The sequence below is a fragment of the Nuphar pumila genome, chromosome 14, assembly GCF_984573655.1.
Source record: "Nuphar pumila chromosome 14, dmNupPumi1.hap1.1, whole genome shotgun sequence".
NCBI lineage: Eukaryota > Viridiplantae > Streptophyta > Magnoliopsida > Nymphaeales > Nymphaeaceae > Nuphar > Nuphar pumila.
The window spans coordinates 91,178,912-91,194,150 of record NC_143262.1 but is presented as its reverse complement, the minus strand read 5'-3'; the positions used below and the strand labels follow the sequence as shown (position 1 = coordinate 91,194,150).

General features: G+C 34.6%; 1 protein-coding gene across 7 annotated transcripts in view; it reads right to left on the bottom strand.

The window, feature by feature from the left end:
- Nucleotides 1-15,239, bottom strand: part of LOC149817408 (tetratricopeptide repeat (TPR)-containing protein) — a 72,231-nt gene that overhangs the window by 48,695 nt on the left and 8,297 nt on the right. For all 7 annotated transcript variants that reach the window (XM_089987317.1, XM_089987312.1, XM_089987313.1 and 4 more), the window contains exon 4: nucleotides 3,262-3,443. In XM_089987317.1, the coding sequence (XP_089843443.1) occupies nucleotides 3,262-3,443 (182 nt within the window). The remainder of the gene's footprint in view (nucleotides 1-3,261; nucleotides 3,444-15,239) is intronic.

Below are 15,239 nucleotides of genomic sequence, written 5' to 3'. Positions count from 1 at the left end.
TAATGAGAATTTGAAGAAGTATATGATAGCAAAGAAGGAAGCTAAAAAAGTAGTTCGAAATGCGAGGGATAAGGTATATAAGGAGGTTTATGACAAGTTGGATACCAAAGAGGGCGAGAAGGATATTTATAGGCATGCAAAGATAAGAGATAGGAAATCGAGGGATCTGGGTATGGTTAGATGTATCAAAGATGAAACGCAAAGGGTTTTAGTCAAAGATGAGGAGATTAAGGAGAGATGGAAAGATTATTTTGATAAGCTATTTAATGAAAGTCATGCTCAAGATCTTGGAGACTTGTCCATTCATTTTCATGAGATGAATCGTGACTTCATGCGGAAGATTTAAAAGAAAGAAATTGCAGAGGCTTTGAAGAAAATGAAATCTTCATTTTGACATTTACAACTTCGGGAGTGTCAACGTGTCTTTCATCTGAGATGCTCAATATCTAGAGCAAATTTAGATTGAGTTAGCAAATAGCCTCTAGAAGTGTACGTAACTTCTATGCCAAGAAAGAATTTTAAAAAACCCAAATCACTCATTTCAAAGTGTGTTTTGAGAAACTTTTTAATATTGTTAACTCCTTGTTTATCACTTTCAGTGATGATCATGTCGCCAACATAGAGAAGAAGAATGATAATACCTACATCAAAATGCTTAACAAACAAAGTTGTGTTAGTAAGACAAGATTGAAAATCAAAATCAAGCATAACCTGACTAAACTTATCATATCAGGCTTTTGAGGCTAGCTTAGGTCCATACAAAGCCTTATTTAAACGAAGAACTTTTCCTTTAAGAATATTGATACCAGGTGGTGAGTTTAATGTATACTTCTTCAGCTAGGCTTCCATTAAGAAATGCATTTTCGACATCCATTTGATAAATATGTCATTTCTTTACAGAAGCAAGAGCTATTAGGATCCTAACTATAGTCATCCTAGCGACCGAGGCAAAGGTCTCTTCATAGTCTATTTTATATTCTTGGGAATAGTCTTTGGCAACTAATCAGGCTTTAAACCTCTCAAGAGTGTCGTTACTCTTGGTTTTAACTTTGTACACCCATCGACAACCAATAGGTTTTTTGTTTGATGGAATGTCTTGAATAGTCCAGGTATTTGCCTTTTCTAAGGCTTCTAATTCTACTAACATAGCTTTAACCCATTCGGGTTGTTCTTTAGCTGTAGCATAGTTAGAAGGCTCTTCGTAGGAGTATATTAAGGCAATGTAGGCTTGATAAATTGGTGAAAATGACTCATAAGACAAACTTTTCAGGAACTTTTGACACTCTAGATGACTTTCTAGTTGATGTTTGGTCTTGTTCTTTAGTATATTATTCAAAAGCACATAGTTTTTCTAAAATTCCCAGCCTAGAATATTGAATGCAATCTTGATTACCACCAAATGATTATGTACTTATCATATCATTTTGATCATCTTAACTTTTCCCAATGTCTCCTTCATTAATTTTTGGATAAGTCAAATAAGAAAGATACTCATGTTTTGAAAAAAAATTGATGTTTGATTTGGGTTTCTTAAGATATTTTTGCTTACTCTCTGATAGGGTACATTCTTTCTCAAATGAAGTTTGTTGCAAATATTTGCGCTAAATCTGGTATTTCAAATGATAAGTAGAAACTCCTGAAATGGTGAATGATAAGTTAAGACTTGAAGATGGAACACTACTTGAACACCTCATACCTTATAGATAATTAATTTGGTCACTCACTTGTCTATCACAAGTCCAAATATAACCCATGCAGTCCATTCTGCTAGTCAATTTCAACATGCTTCAACCACCGTACACATAAGTGTTGTATTAAGAATTGTCAAATATATTAAGAACATCATAACTAAAGGGTTTTATTTATCCTTATCTTCATCTTTAGATTTATTTGTTTATATTGATGCAGATTGAGAAGGAAATCCCAATGATAGAATCTCAACTACTGGTTTTTGTGTACTTAGGAGATTCGTTGATCACTTGGAGATGTAAGAAACAGCAGAAGGTCTCGCTATCATCTACTAAAGTTGAGTATAGGGCTATGACAACGACAACTATGGAGCTTGTATGGCTAAGAAATATTCTCAGGTTGTCATCTCCAAACCTTCGAGGATGTGTTGCGATAATAAAAGTGTAATTTACATTGTCAGCAACCACACCTACCATGAGTGCACCAAACACATTGAGATGGACTATCATTATGTCCATGATGAATTCTTGAGACGAACTATTGAGTTGTATGTCATATCAGAATTTCAGCTTGCAAACTTCTTTACCAAAGCTCTCGTTGCTCCTCATTTTTTTGTGTCTTCTAAACAAACTTTCGGTGTTTACACTCTAAGTTTGAGGGGGTGTTGAAATAGCATGTATACATAGTAATATATAAGTCAGTAATTTGTTTTTGAGAGTCAAAGGCATTTTGGTCTTTTTTCCTCGTAATAGGCATTGTTCATTGGAAATAGTTTTTATATTTCTTATTTTTTATTTTACCTTTTATTATTTGTGCCCTTTTTTGTTTGAGCATGGGTTCTATGGTCATTTGAAAATAGGGCCATTGGGGGCTGTTGGGAGCTCCACAATGGCCTCTCTTGTATTATAAATAGGGGTGTTTGTCCCCTTTCATTGTTTATGCTTGTGCTTAAGCATTTTAGCAATAAATATATTATGTTTTATATTCTTGCACTCTTGTTGTTGCCATTGTTGGCCTTCCTATTGTCCCTTAGTGGACTTGTGCATGTGCACTTTGTGTTTATAATCTTGTAATTCCTTAGAGGCACTTGTTTTGTATCGCTGCATATTACAATAGTATCTTATTTTGAAATAATTGGCTTCCCCAAAGAAATGTAGCATGAATTAAACAGAAATCGTCCCCCATTTATGAACAATTTCATCATCAACATTTGGATTAACTACATGAGCATCCAAGACTTAACATGATCAACCATTTGTTGTAATTGCAACTAAATTTTAGCAGTAGCACGATTTCTGAACTTATCATTAGTGTTCTGTATATCTTAAGCAACCATGCTAAATTGTAGCAAGGTCAATTAAATTGTTTTTAGCATGTGATAAACAATATTCATTACGCAAAACATTCCAATTTCATAAGTTATAGATTGCATTATATTCTAGCTTCATACTAAAAAGCTCGTTGATCACCAAAGATATGCCTTATATTGATTCCAATATAAATAAATCTTTATTGATTGCAAAAGCTATTACACAAAAAGAAAAAAGTGCTCATGAATTTGAAACACCTTACATGGACCAATTAACCAGTCGTTTCCAAAGAAATGCATCTTTGGGTGTTAAATGAGCAGCAATCATGTAAAAGTTCAGTGCCTTTTTCTGATCTCCAATTGCATTGTATACAAGGCCAAGTGTGTGGTATGAATCTGCTAAATTCGGTGCAAGCAGTACGACTTCTTTCAACACACCTATTGCCTGAGGTTCAAGGCAACATATACAAAAAAAAAGGAGATTAAAATCAAATTATAAATCACCCTAAAAGAAAAACAACAGTACAATCAGAGTGATTTCAAATTAATAGAGATATCAATGTATTACTTATGCTTGAAAGTTACCAGTTTTATCTTATTGACATACTCATCAAAAGCATTAACCTTCATGTACTAAAAATTGTATGACATCGTGCATTAGAAAGACCAAGATTCTTTACAAATTGCCTTATATCATATCCAAGTTGTCTTATGTCATATCACAGATAAGTGTAAATTATAAAATTCAAAAAGTTTTAAAGAAAAAAGAGAAATATATGTCAAACAAAAAACTTCCTTAAAAAGTAAACACAAGAATGTAAGCAATCAAGTAGAAGTAGATTATCATAACCAGCAAGCCACAACATACAACACTGCAACATAGAAGTTAAAAACACAATACTAAAAGAAAAGGAAAAGAAAAAAAAGGTTAAATTGTAAGTGCTATTTGTTTCAAAAGATCACAAGCCATAGTGAAAAGATAAAAACTGTGCATATTCGTCACAATGCTGCTCCTCTTCACCATTGTGATCATCCCCCTCAATTGGTTCATGCTTCAAGACCTCCTTTTGAATAACGAATTGTTTGATGCTCAAATTACTGAAAATACATGTAATGCTAACTTGTTTGCAGTTCAATCAGGGATGACTTAATTTTTGATCTAGAAGGATTCACCAGATAGACACCACTATCAAGTGCCAGCAACATAATGCTTTATAATTAAAATGAAAAAAAGTTATACATATTAGGGAAATAAATGTGTTAAGAAAAAAATTTAATGTTAAATGTTAAGATACATGGATTTATATGCTATTCCCAAGTTCCAAGTAACATCTAAACATATAAATTTGGGTTGAGAAGATCCTAAAAATTAAGTAATGATCAATTTCTCAACTGTGTCACATAGGTACAGGAACTGATACGAGGTATGACATAGGTATGAGAGGTACAAGTACAAGGAACAGCTATATATATGTATATATATATATATAGAGAGAGAGAGAGAGAGAGAAATTGATCCCTCCTAAGTGTGGGCAAGGAATGGACAGTTTTAGTTTTCAATGTATTACCGCATGGTTTGCAAAGCAGACTCCACAAATGTGATCTTTATTTAATGGATACCATGTATCACATTAAAAAGCTTTTATGTTTATACATATTTACAAAGGAATCTAAAAATCAATGGCTCATATTGTATCCAGATTTTACAATAAAAAATTCAGGTGCCCTCATTAAAATAGTTTGAATCAGAGTTACCAGAAGCGCCCCTATAGTAGGGAAAGCGCGCTTCCACGATATGCGCTTTGGAAGCGCGAAACGTCGCGCTTCCAAAACGCGTGGGGAAGCGTCCCCTTTTTTTGGGAAGCGCACTTCCCATAAAGGGGAAGCGTGTTTCCCTTTTATGGGAAACGCACTTCCCATTTATGGGAAGCGCGCTTCGCCCACGCTTCCCTCTTTTTTTCATTTTATTTTTTATTTTTTATTTTTTATTTTTTTGCTTCCTAGGTCGCTTCCGAGACGGTTCGTGACTCGCTTCTAAGTAGTCCCACGCTTCCCGCTTCCTAAATTTTTGAAAGTGCCTCGCTTCCCGCTCCCGCTTCCCGTATCGCTTCCCGCTCCCACTTCCTCGACTGACAACCATGGTTTGAATCAAAGAATGTCTTCTAGTAACCAAACAATGATAAACACATCTATGGATTAGTATCATGTAAATTCGCCTATAACATTGAAACATGCACACACACAAATACACATACATATACGTATGTATGTAAGATATATACATACATATATATATATATATATATATGTGTGTGTGTGTGGTGAGTGGTGGCTGCAAACTAGATTCATGTAGGTGGGCACATGAACCAACAAGCACCATCCGATCTAACAGATTGGATAGCGGGCACAAGGTTTCATGGAAAAACAACTTGTAGCTTCAGTTCAAACCGCTGCTAAATATTTTGCATTTTTAGGAGAGGTTTGAACATTCTTTAGCAATGGTTTAAATCATCACTAAATATTAAACTGCCACTGAAAGTTGCTTTCGTGTATTTTCTTTTAATCCCACCGCTTGTGCCAGCCAGCAGCTCATCCAAACAGATCAGATTTGCATATATACAAATACATATGTGTGTGTGTCGGGTTGGGTAATTGGTCCATCTTACCATTAGGAGGTTGAGGATGGTGCTAGTATTCGAGGTTTTGAGGCATGTTTTGCAAGACCCCACAGATGTCTTCAACATGGTTTATTTGCTATAAACTGGCTCTTGGGCGTGTGTTTTCTTTTATGAAAGATGCAAAATTTTTTAGTCTTGAAAATCCAGACAATTATGGACTGTTGATTTTTGAAGCCCTTCAAAGGCCTGCTTAGGTGTCATAATTGTTAAAGTATATATATAGAGAGAGTAATGGGTCCGTGTTAAACCCATTTGGTGCTAAACCGCGTGCTAAATGAGTTTTTCAGCTTCTCTGGTGCTTTTTATGCGGTTCTATCCCTATAAATATGTTGGGCATGGTCGATTTACTAAGAATCCACACCTGGATCATATGTTTTTGATGAAAAAATTGATGTTTGGAGCCTCAAAAATTTACAAAGATTTTAGGGTGTTGATTTTTTGAACTTTATAAAAACCCACCCATGTGTTGGAATCAAATGCTTCAAGAGCTGATCCCTATAAAATCAAGTACATAGATCACATCTGTACGGTCCAAATTTAAAAATAAAATGAAAAAAGCACGAAAAACCTATTTAGCATGTGGTTTAGCACCGACCCATTACTCTATATATATATATATATTTGTTGATGTAATAAGTAAAAATCAGTAAGGGTATTTTAGTTATTTTCCATTATGTAATTAGTTGTGTTGATTAGGGGCACTTTAGGTTTTTATTAATTTATTAATTTATTCTTTTTATCAAAGGCATTATAGTCCTTATAATACTCTTGAAATAGAGTTGTTGGGAGCAGTATTGTACGATGCATATCGTTACTTTAGGGTTTTGCAACTATTGGGGCATTCAAGTAATGAGTGAAAACCGATTGAAAATCGAGTGCAACTATTGTCATAATATTTTTGTTTATGTAATATGAAAGTATGAGTCATGTGGCATGTTATTAATTGCAAGATATTTAATATTTTGCATTCTTCTTGTGAGATAGTTGATGTTTAATGATGTCTTATGCAGCTCATAGAGACATAAATGTTTTATATGCGATTTTATGGTTGTATTTTGTGCAATTCATCACTGTTTCATGTGATATAATTTTTTTTGAAATTTTTGCTATTTTTTTATTTTTTTGCTGAAAAGTGCTCCTATCTATTGGAGCACTTCCCAATGGCTCTTTTTTGCTTCCTTTTGTGTATAAAAATATGTTAAGCTTGTTCTCACGCACTCAACACTCTTAATAAGATCCTATACAATGTTGTGAAAAGCGTTGAGGCGTAGCGAGGCACTCCACCAAAAACTGAGGCGCGGCATAAAGTGTAAGCCTCAAATTTTTTTTTGAAAACTTAAAAAAATATCTAAAAATACAAATAAATAAAAAAAAATGCTTTATTGACCAAGAAACAAGCAATAAGAAATAGAAAATCTAAAATAAATACTAAAAAATATGAGATTAACATATAAAAGTAAATGAGAAACTGATTGTAAAGCGTAAGCCTCAATTTTTTTTTTAAAACTTAAAAAAATATCTAAAAATACAAATAAATAAATAAAATGCTTTATTGATGAAGCAACAAGCAATAAAAAACAGAAAATCTAAAATAAAATACTAAAAAATCTAAAATAAATACTAAAAAATATGAAAGATTAACATGAAACTGATTATATAACTTAGAAAAAAAACTAAGGATTAAACTATAAAAAACTATCTAAAAATAAAAATAAATAAATAAAATGCTTTATTGGTGAAGCAACAAGCAATAAGAAATAGAAAATCTAAAATAAATACTAAAAAAATGCTTTATTGATGAAGCACGCCTTAGGCCGGCGCCTTGAGGCACGCCTTTTGCGCCTTAAGGCGCGGTTTTAACAACATTAATCCTATATTTTTTATGTTTGTGTTTGGTCCATAAGTGGCTTATGTGATTGTAATTTTTTGTTGACCCATAAGAAGTCATTGTACCATTTGCTATTGTGTTCTTGTATGCCCATAAGATGCACACCCTTGTATTACTTTGCCCATTTCATTACATGGTATCAGAGCATTGGGCTTCTTGAGTTGTAACGTGTACATGAAGATCAAGAGGAGGTTTGTGAGATGGTGAAGCATTAATTTGTTGGTTTGTTGCTTCGAGAAGCGCACCATCAAACTTCTTCAACATATTTCTTGCAATCTTCCCTTCTTTTCTCTTTATCTATTAGCTTTCCCTACTCTTTCTTTTCTTGGAACAATGGCCGAAAAAGTAGTTACAATTGTTCTTGTCAAATTTGATGGGAAAAACTATAACATGTGGGCCACTGCTATGAAAAGAATTTTGGTGGGCAAAGATTTGTGGGACTATGTTGATGGCTCCATATCGGAACCTCAACCTATTCTCACAAAATCTATTTGTGGAGAAGATGGTGTTATAAAAGAGGAACCTCTTAAGAACAAGGAGAGAGAGAAAGAAAATACTCTTTTATATTACAAAAAGGTCATTAAGGCATGGGATGTTGGACATGCTAAGGGTTTAGCAGAGGAGTATGTGTGAAAAACCTTGCGAGAATATATTGGAATTTGAGAGGACTAATGAAGCATGAGTTTATATCAAATAAACCTATACCCAACATGATAGTGCCCACAAATGGGAATTACAAGATAAGATTCACAATTGCAAGCAAAGTGATACAAGTGCTAGAGAGTACTATGGTACTCTCAAAAGACTTTTGGACCAAATGGCTAAAATGGAGCCTATTTGGGATAACCTTGGTGATGCTCGTCATCAGAAAAATCAAATCCTTCGTGAGCAATTTTTTCAATTCATGAGAGAGCTTAGGCTCGAATTTGAACATGTTTGTGTTTCTATCATCCACCGAAACAAAAATCAAGAGTTTCCACCTTTACATGAGATTTTATCCCAAGTTTGTATTGAATAAACAAGGCTAAAATTCATGACCGAATATAGGAAGACCAAAGACAATGAATTGGCGGTTTCTAGACCCAGTGCCAATACTCATTCCTGTAAGCCTCTTCACTTCTACAAGAATAATTCTTGGAAGTCAAAGAGCAATAATGTGAGATATGATACAAAAAGAAAAATTACTTGTCATAATTGTGGATAACTGGGGCATATCAAACCTTTTTGCCCTGAATTCAAAAAGGATGAGAAAAGAGTAGCTACCCTAGAAGCTCCTCAAGAAAACAAGGAAGCCTCTAACTCCGGTTACCAAGGCATGTCCTTGTCTCAACTTGCAAAAGCTCTACAACTGCTCCTCAAAGGCTAATCCTCCTTAACTGGTTTCGCAATCTCCTCTTACTCACCTCTTAGTAAGATTTCTTGGCTCCTAAATTCTGGTGTCCCATTTCATATGACCCCTTATAGTACTATGCTCTCTGATTGTATTTTTAATTCAAGTACATCTAATGTTTTTACCATGGATGGATCCTCTATTGAAATTAAAGGAATTGAAAAATTTTCAAATTCTTCAAAATTTTCTATTCAAAAAATCAAAATTGTTCCAAACAACAACAACAACAACAACAACAACAACTATGCCTTCATCCCAAAACAATTGGGGTCAGCGATATGAACCAAAAAAGAAATTCATTTTGGGTCTTCCACATGAATCCTTTTCCTCCAATCATTTCTATCCAACGCCATGTCCTCGGTGAGGTTCAAAGCATTCATATCCTTTCCTATCATCTCCATCCAAGTCTTCCTAGGCCTACCCCGACCTCTTTTAACTAATATATTTTCCCATTTCTCCAACCTTCTAACTGGAGCATCATTAGGCCTTCGCCGAATATGTCCAAACCACCGTAAACGATTCTCTCGCATCTTATTTTCAATGGGTGCAACACCTACCTTCTTACGTATCTCTTCGTTCCGAATCTTATCTTTTATTGTATTTCCACACATCCATCTAAGCATCCGCATCTCAGCTACACTCATTTTTTGAATATGATGTCTCTTGGCAGCCCAACATTCCGTACCATATAGTAAAGCGGGTCTAATAGTCGTCCTATAAAACTTTCCCTTCAACCGCAATGGCATTCTACGATCGCACAGCACTCCAGTAGCACTTTTCCATTTCATCCACCCAACCTTTATCCTATGATTTACATCTCCATCAATTTCTCCATACTTTTGAATGATGGATCCCAAATATTTGAAATAATCATTCACCGGTATATCTTGCTCACCAAGCTTCACTACACTCCCATCACTACTTCATTGCTTACTAAACCGACATTCCATATATTCAGTCTTACTCTTACTCAACTTAAAACCTCTAGCTTCCAATGTCTGTCTCCATAATTCTAACTTAGCATTAACCCCAGCTCTAGACTCATCAATCAAAACAATATCATCAGCAAACAACATACACCACGGTACATTTTCTTGAATTGATCTAGTAAGCTCATCCATCACTATCGCAAATAGGAAAGGGCTTAAAGCAGATCCTTGATGTAACCCAACCGTTATCGGGAAATTGGTTGTCACCCCTCCACAAGTGCGGACATTGGTTACTACTCCTTCATACATATCTTTAATTATACTAATGTACTTGAGAGAAACACCTTTCTTCATCATTGTCCACCAGAGAACGTCCCTAGGTACTCTATCGTATGCCTTCTCTAAATCAATAAAAACCATATGCAAATCTTTGTTCCTCTCTCTATATCTTTCAATAAGTTGTCTAAGAAGATGTATAGCTTCCATAGTTGATCTTCCAGGCATAAAACCAAATTGATTCTCCGATATCATGACAACCTTCCTCAACCTAGACTCAATCACCCTCTCCCAAAGTTTCATAGTATGACTCATGAGTTTTATACCACGATAGTTTGTGCAATCTTGTATATCACCCTTATTCTTATATAAAGGCACCAAATAATCAACCATGGTTGTAAGGTCCCCTTCACATCTTACCACTCTTTTATACAAAATCTCTATTACATGGATCAGTTGATCATTCTCAAAGATTCTTTTTGCTTTAATGTACAAAAAATAAATATTTTCTATGGCATTAAAGACTAAGTCATCCTAGCATTTCTAAATTGTCCAATGTATCTTATTTGAGAAAAATTTGCAATAAAAAAATCCAATGTACTGACTGTATTCTTGGAAAAATGAAAGTCATTCCCTACTTTTGTTGTCTTCAAACCGCTTGAATTAATACACTTGGATGTTTAGGATTGATCTCCTATTGCCTCTAAAGGAGGATTTACTTATTATGTGATATTTGTGGATGATACTTGGATGTTCTTTCTTACACACAAATATGAAGTTTTTGAAACTTTCAAAACATTTCACAAGCTTGTCAAGAATCTTCTTAAAACTAATATTTGTATATTTTGGTCAAATTCAGGGGAAGAGTATATGTCAAAAGATTTTAAAAATTATTTGAAAAATCATGGCATTTTACATCAAAGTGTTAAAATATATACTCATATATATATAGATAGATAGATAGATAAGTATATATCTTATATTGTAAACCGAAATACCCAGCAAGGGTATTTCGATCTTTCTACTGTAATAGGCATCAGCCCATTAGGGGCTGACAATCTTTTATTCATTTTACTTTTTATTCTTTTTACTTTTTATTTGTTTTACCTTTTTTGGTTTTTGTGTTTTGGGGGCAGCTCCAATATAGTTGTTGGAGCTGCTCCCAACGGTCATAAATATGACTGTTGGGAGCCCAACAGCCATATTGGAGCTGCTCCCTAGTGGCTCCATTTGTTATAAATAGGCCTCAAGGCCTTGTATTGATGTATCTCTCTCAAGAAAGTTTTTCTATTCAATAACATATATATTTGACCCTTGTGTGGGTGTTTTGGCTTATTCAATCAAGTGATATCCTTGATTGAAGTGTGTTCTTGCAAGTCCATAAGTGACGTGTTTTGGTGTTTATCCATTTCATTACATGGTATCAGAACTTTGGTGCTCTTGAGGCATTCTTTCATAACTTCAAAGGGAGGATTGTCATAACACCACGAAGAGGATTGTTGCATCAGGAAGCGTGCTACCTCTTCAATTGTGTATTATCCATCTTCCTCTCTCTCTTGCTTTTCTATCCTTCTCCTTCTTTTCTTCTCATTGTAAAGAAATGAAAAGTGAAAGGGAAGTAATAGTTTCCACTCCCGTACACCTAAATAATACAAACTATGTGACATGGGCATCCATAGTAAAGCACAAAATATGGGAAAAAGGCCTATGGGGTTTGGTGGATGGTTCTGAAAAGGAGCCTAAACTCATTCTCACCAAGATTGAGAATGGAAAAGAAGTTGCTCTCAAAGGAGAAGAAATGTCTAAAGCCGTTTGTGACTATGAAAAGTACCAAAATTATTCGATTAGTACCAAAATTAAATTTAAATTTTTTATCTGTATCTCAAATTACGAATCATTGACGTAAAGTCTTGTTTTCATCTAATAATTGTTTAATACAAGATCTCTAGTCCGGGAAGTTGATTGGTGAGGTCATAGAAGAGGAGATCTTTATGTAATGGACAACCTTGAGCTATCAAAACATAGTTTTTTGTAATTTTGTGGAAAAAACAAGACATAGAAAATTGGCACAAAAGACTAGGACATCCTAGCATGTCCAAATTACAATTGTTTTTATTTCTTACAAGTTATAAAGGAAAAGATTTTATATGTGAAATTGCATTCTTGAAAAAATGAAATCCTTACCATTTCGACCAAGATATTTTATATCTAAAAATCCATTTGAGTTGGTATATTCGGACATATGGGGACCGGCTCAAGTTGTATCCAAAGGGGGTGTATCTTATTATGTTGTATTTGTGGATGACTATAGCAGACACTTTTGGATCTATCTTTTTTCTTAAACAAAAATCGAAAGTATTTGATTGTTTTAAAAAATTTCATCACTATACAAAAACTCAATTTAAAACCAATATTCAAATTTTTAGAGCTGATTTCGAAGGAGAGTTTGTGTCAAAAGAATTTGAAAATTACCTTGGCCTACATGGGATTGTTCATAAAAAAATTTGTCCATATACTCCTCAACAAAATGGACTAGCCGAAAGAAAGCATAGACATAACATTGAGACAAAGTTCTTGGGCCGAAGCCGCCCTTACGACAGTTTATCTGATAAATAGAATGCCTTCAAAAATATTGAAAATGTCTCTCTGATTGAAAGGTTACTTAAAACAACACCTGACTATAATAGGTTAAGAGTCTTTGGATGTAAATGCTTTATTCTTACTAATAAACATGACAAACTTTCTCCAAAAGCTATCCCTTGTGTCTTCTTAGGCTACGCCAAAAACCAAAAAAGGATATAGATGTAATGACATTGAAAGAAACAAATTGTATGTTTCATGAAATGTTACATTTCTTGAAAATGAAAATGGTTTTAACATAGAAAAAATCCAAGAGAGTTGTGATTATCCATTTCTTTTTTATCTTATAAGTGAACATGAAACATGTATTCACTATGTGCATGAGAGTAAAAATACTCATAATGCAAATGAAAATATAGATGAAGGTCTTAGTAATGAAGATATACCTCAGGATAATATCCAAACCTATATTCGACGTACAGAAGATCATCCACCATGTGCATTGGAAAGATATTCACAAAATCAAGATATGAATTCTTCTAGTATTAGAAGATCCATAAGAATTTCAAAAGCTCCTACTAGATTTGTATCCTGGGATTCTTTTGAACCAAGGTATAGATCATGTCTTATGGTCATACATTCATATATAGAACCAACATCCTACTATGAAGCTAAAAACCATCAAGAGTGGATTAAGGCAATGAATGATGAATTAGAAGCATTAAAAAAAGCAAACAACAACAACAACAACGCCTTCATCCCAAACAATTGGGGTCGGCGATATGAACCAAAAAGAAAATCATTCTGGGTCCTCCACATGAATCCTTCTCCTCCAATCATTTCTATCCAATGTCATGTCCTCGGTGAGGTTCAAAGCATTCATATCCTTTCTTATCATCTCCATCTAAGACTTCTTAGGCTTACCCCGACCTCTTTTAGCTAATATATTTTCCCATCTCTCCATCCTTCTAACCGGAGCATCATTAGGCCTTCGCCGAATATGCCCAAACCATCGTAAACGATTCTCACTCATCTTATTTTCAATGGATGCAACGCCTACCTTCTTACGTATTTCCTCGTTCTGAATCTTAGCTTTTAGTGTATTTCTACACATCTATCGAAGCATACGCATCTCAGTTACACTCATTTTTTGAAAATGATGTCTCTTGGCAGCCCAACATTCTGTACCATATAGTAAAGCGGGTCTAATTGTCGTCCTATAAAACTTTCCCTTCAACCGCAATGGCATTCTACGATCGCACAATACTCCATCAATTTCTCCATTCTTTTGAATGATAGATCCCAAATATTTGAAACAGTCATCCACCACTATTTCTTGCTCACCAAGCTTCACTACACTCTCATCACTACTTCGTTGCTTACTAAACCGACATTCCATATATTTTGCCTTACTCTTACTCAACGTAAAACCTCTTGCTTCCAAAGTCTGTCTCCATAATTCTAACTTAGCATTAACCCCAGCTCTAGACTCATCAATCAAAACAATATCATCAGCAAACAACATACACCACGACACATTTTCTTGAATTGATCTCGTAAGTTCATCTATCACTATAGCAAAAAGGAAAGGGCTTAATGCAAATCCTTGATGTAACCCAACCGTTATAGGAAAATTGTTTGTCACCCCTCCACAAGTGCGGACATTGGTTACTACTCATTCGTACATATCTTTAATTATACTAATGTACTTGAGAGAAATATCTTTCTTCATCATTGTCCACCAGAAAACATCCCTAGGTACTCTATCATATGCCTTCTCCAAATCAATAAAAACCATATGCAAATCTTTGTTCCCCTCTCTATATTTCTTAATAAGTTGTTTAAGAAGATGTATAGCTTCCATAGTTGATCTTCCAGGCATAAAACCAAATTGATTCTCAGATATCATGGCAACCTTCCTCAACCTATACTCAATCACCCTCTCCCAAAGTTTCATAGTATGACTCATAAGTTTTATACCACGATAGTTTGTGCAATCTTGTATATCACCCTTATTTTTATAGAGAGGCACCAAAGTACTCTTCCTCCACTCATTAGGCATCTTATTTGTCCGCCAAATCTTGTTAAAAAGATTTGCCAACCATACTAAACCTTTCTCACCCAAGCATTTTCAAGCCTCAATAGGTATACCATCCGGGCCAACTGCCTTTTTGGATTTCATTTTCTTCAAAACCTCTGCAATTTCTTTCTTTTGAATCTTGCGCATGAAATCACGATTCATCTCATGAAAAGGAATGGAAAAGTCTCCAAGATCCTGGGCATGACTTCCATTAAATAGCTTATCAAAATAATATTTTCATCTCTCATTAATCTCCTCATCTTTAACTAAAACACTTTTGCGTTTCATCCTTGATACATCTAACCATACCCAGATCCCTCGATTTCATATATCTCATCTTTGCAAGCCTATAAATATCCTTTTCGCCCTCCTTGGTATCCAACTTGTCATAGACCTCCTTATATACCTTATCCCTCGCGT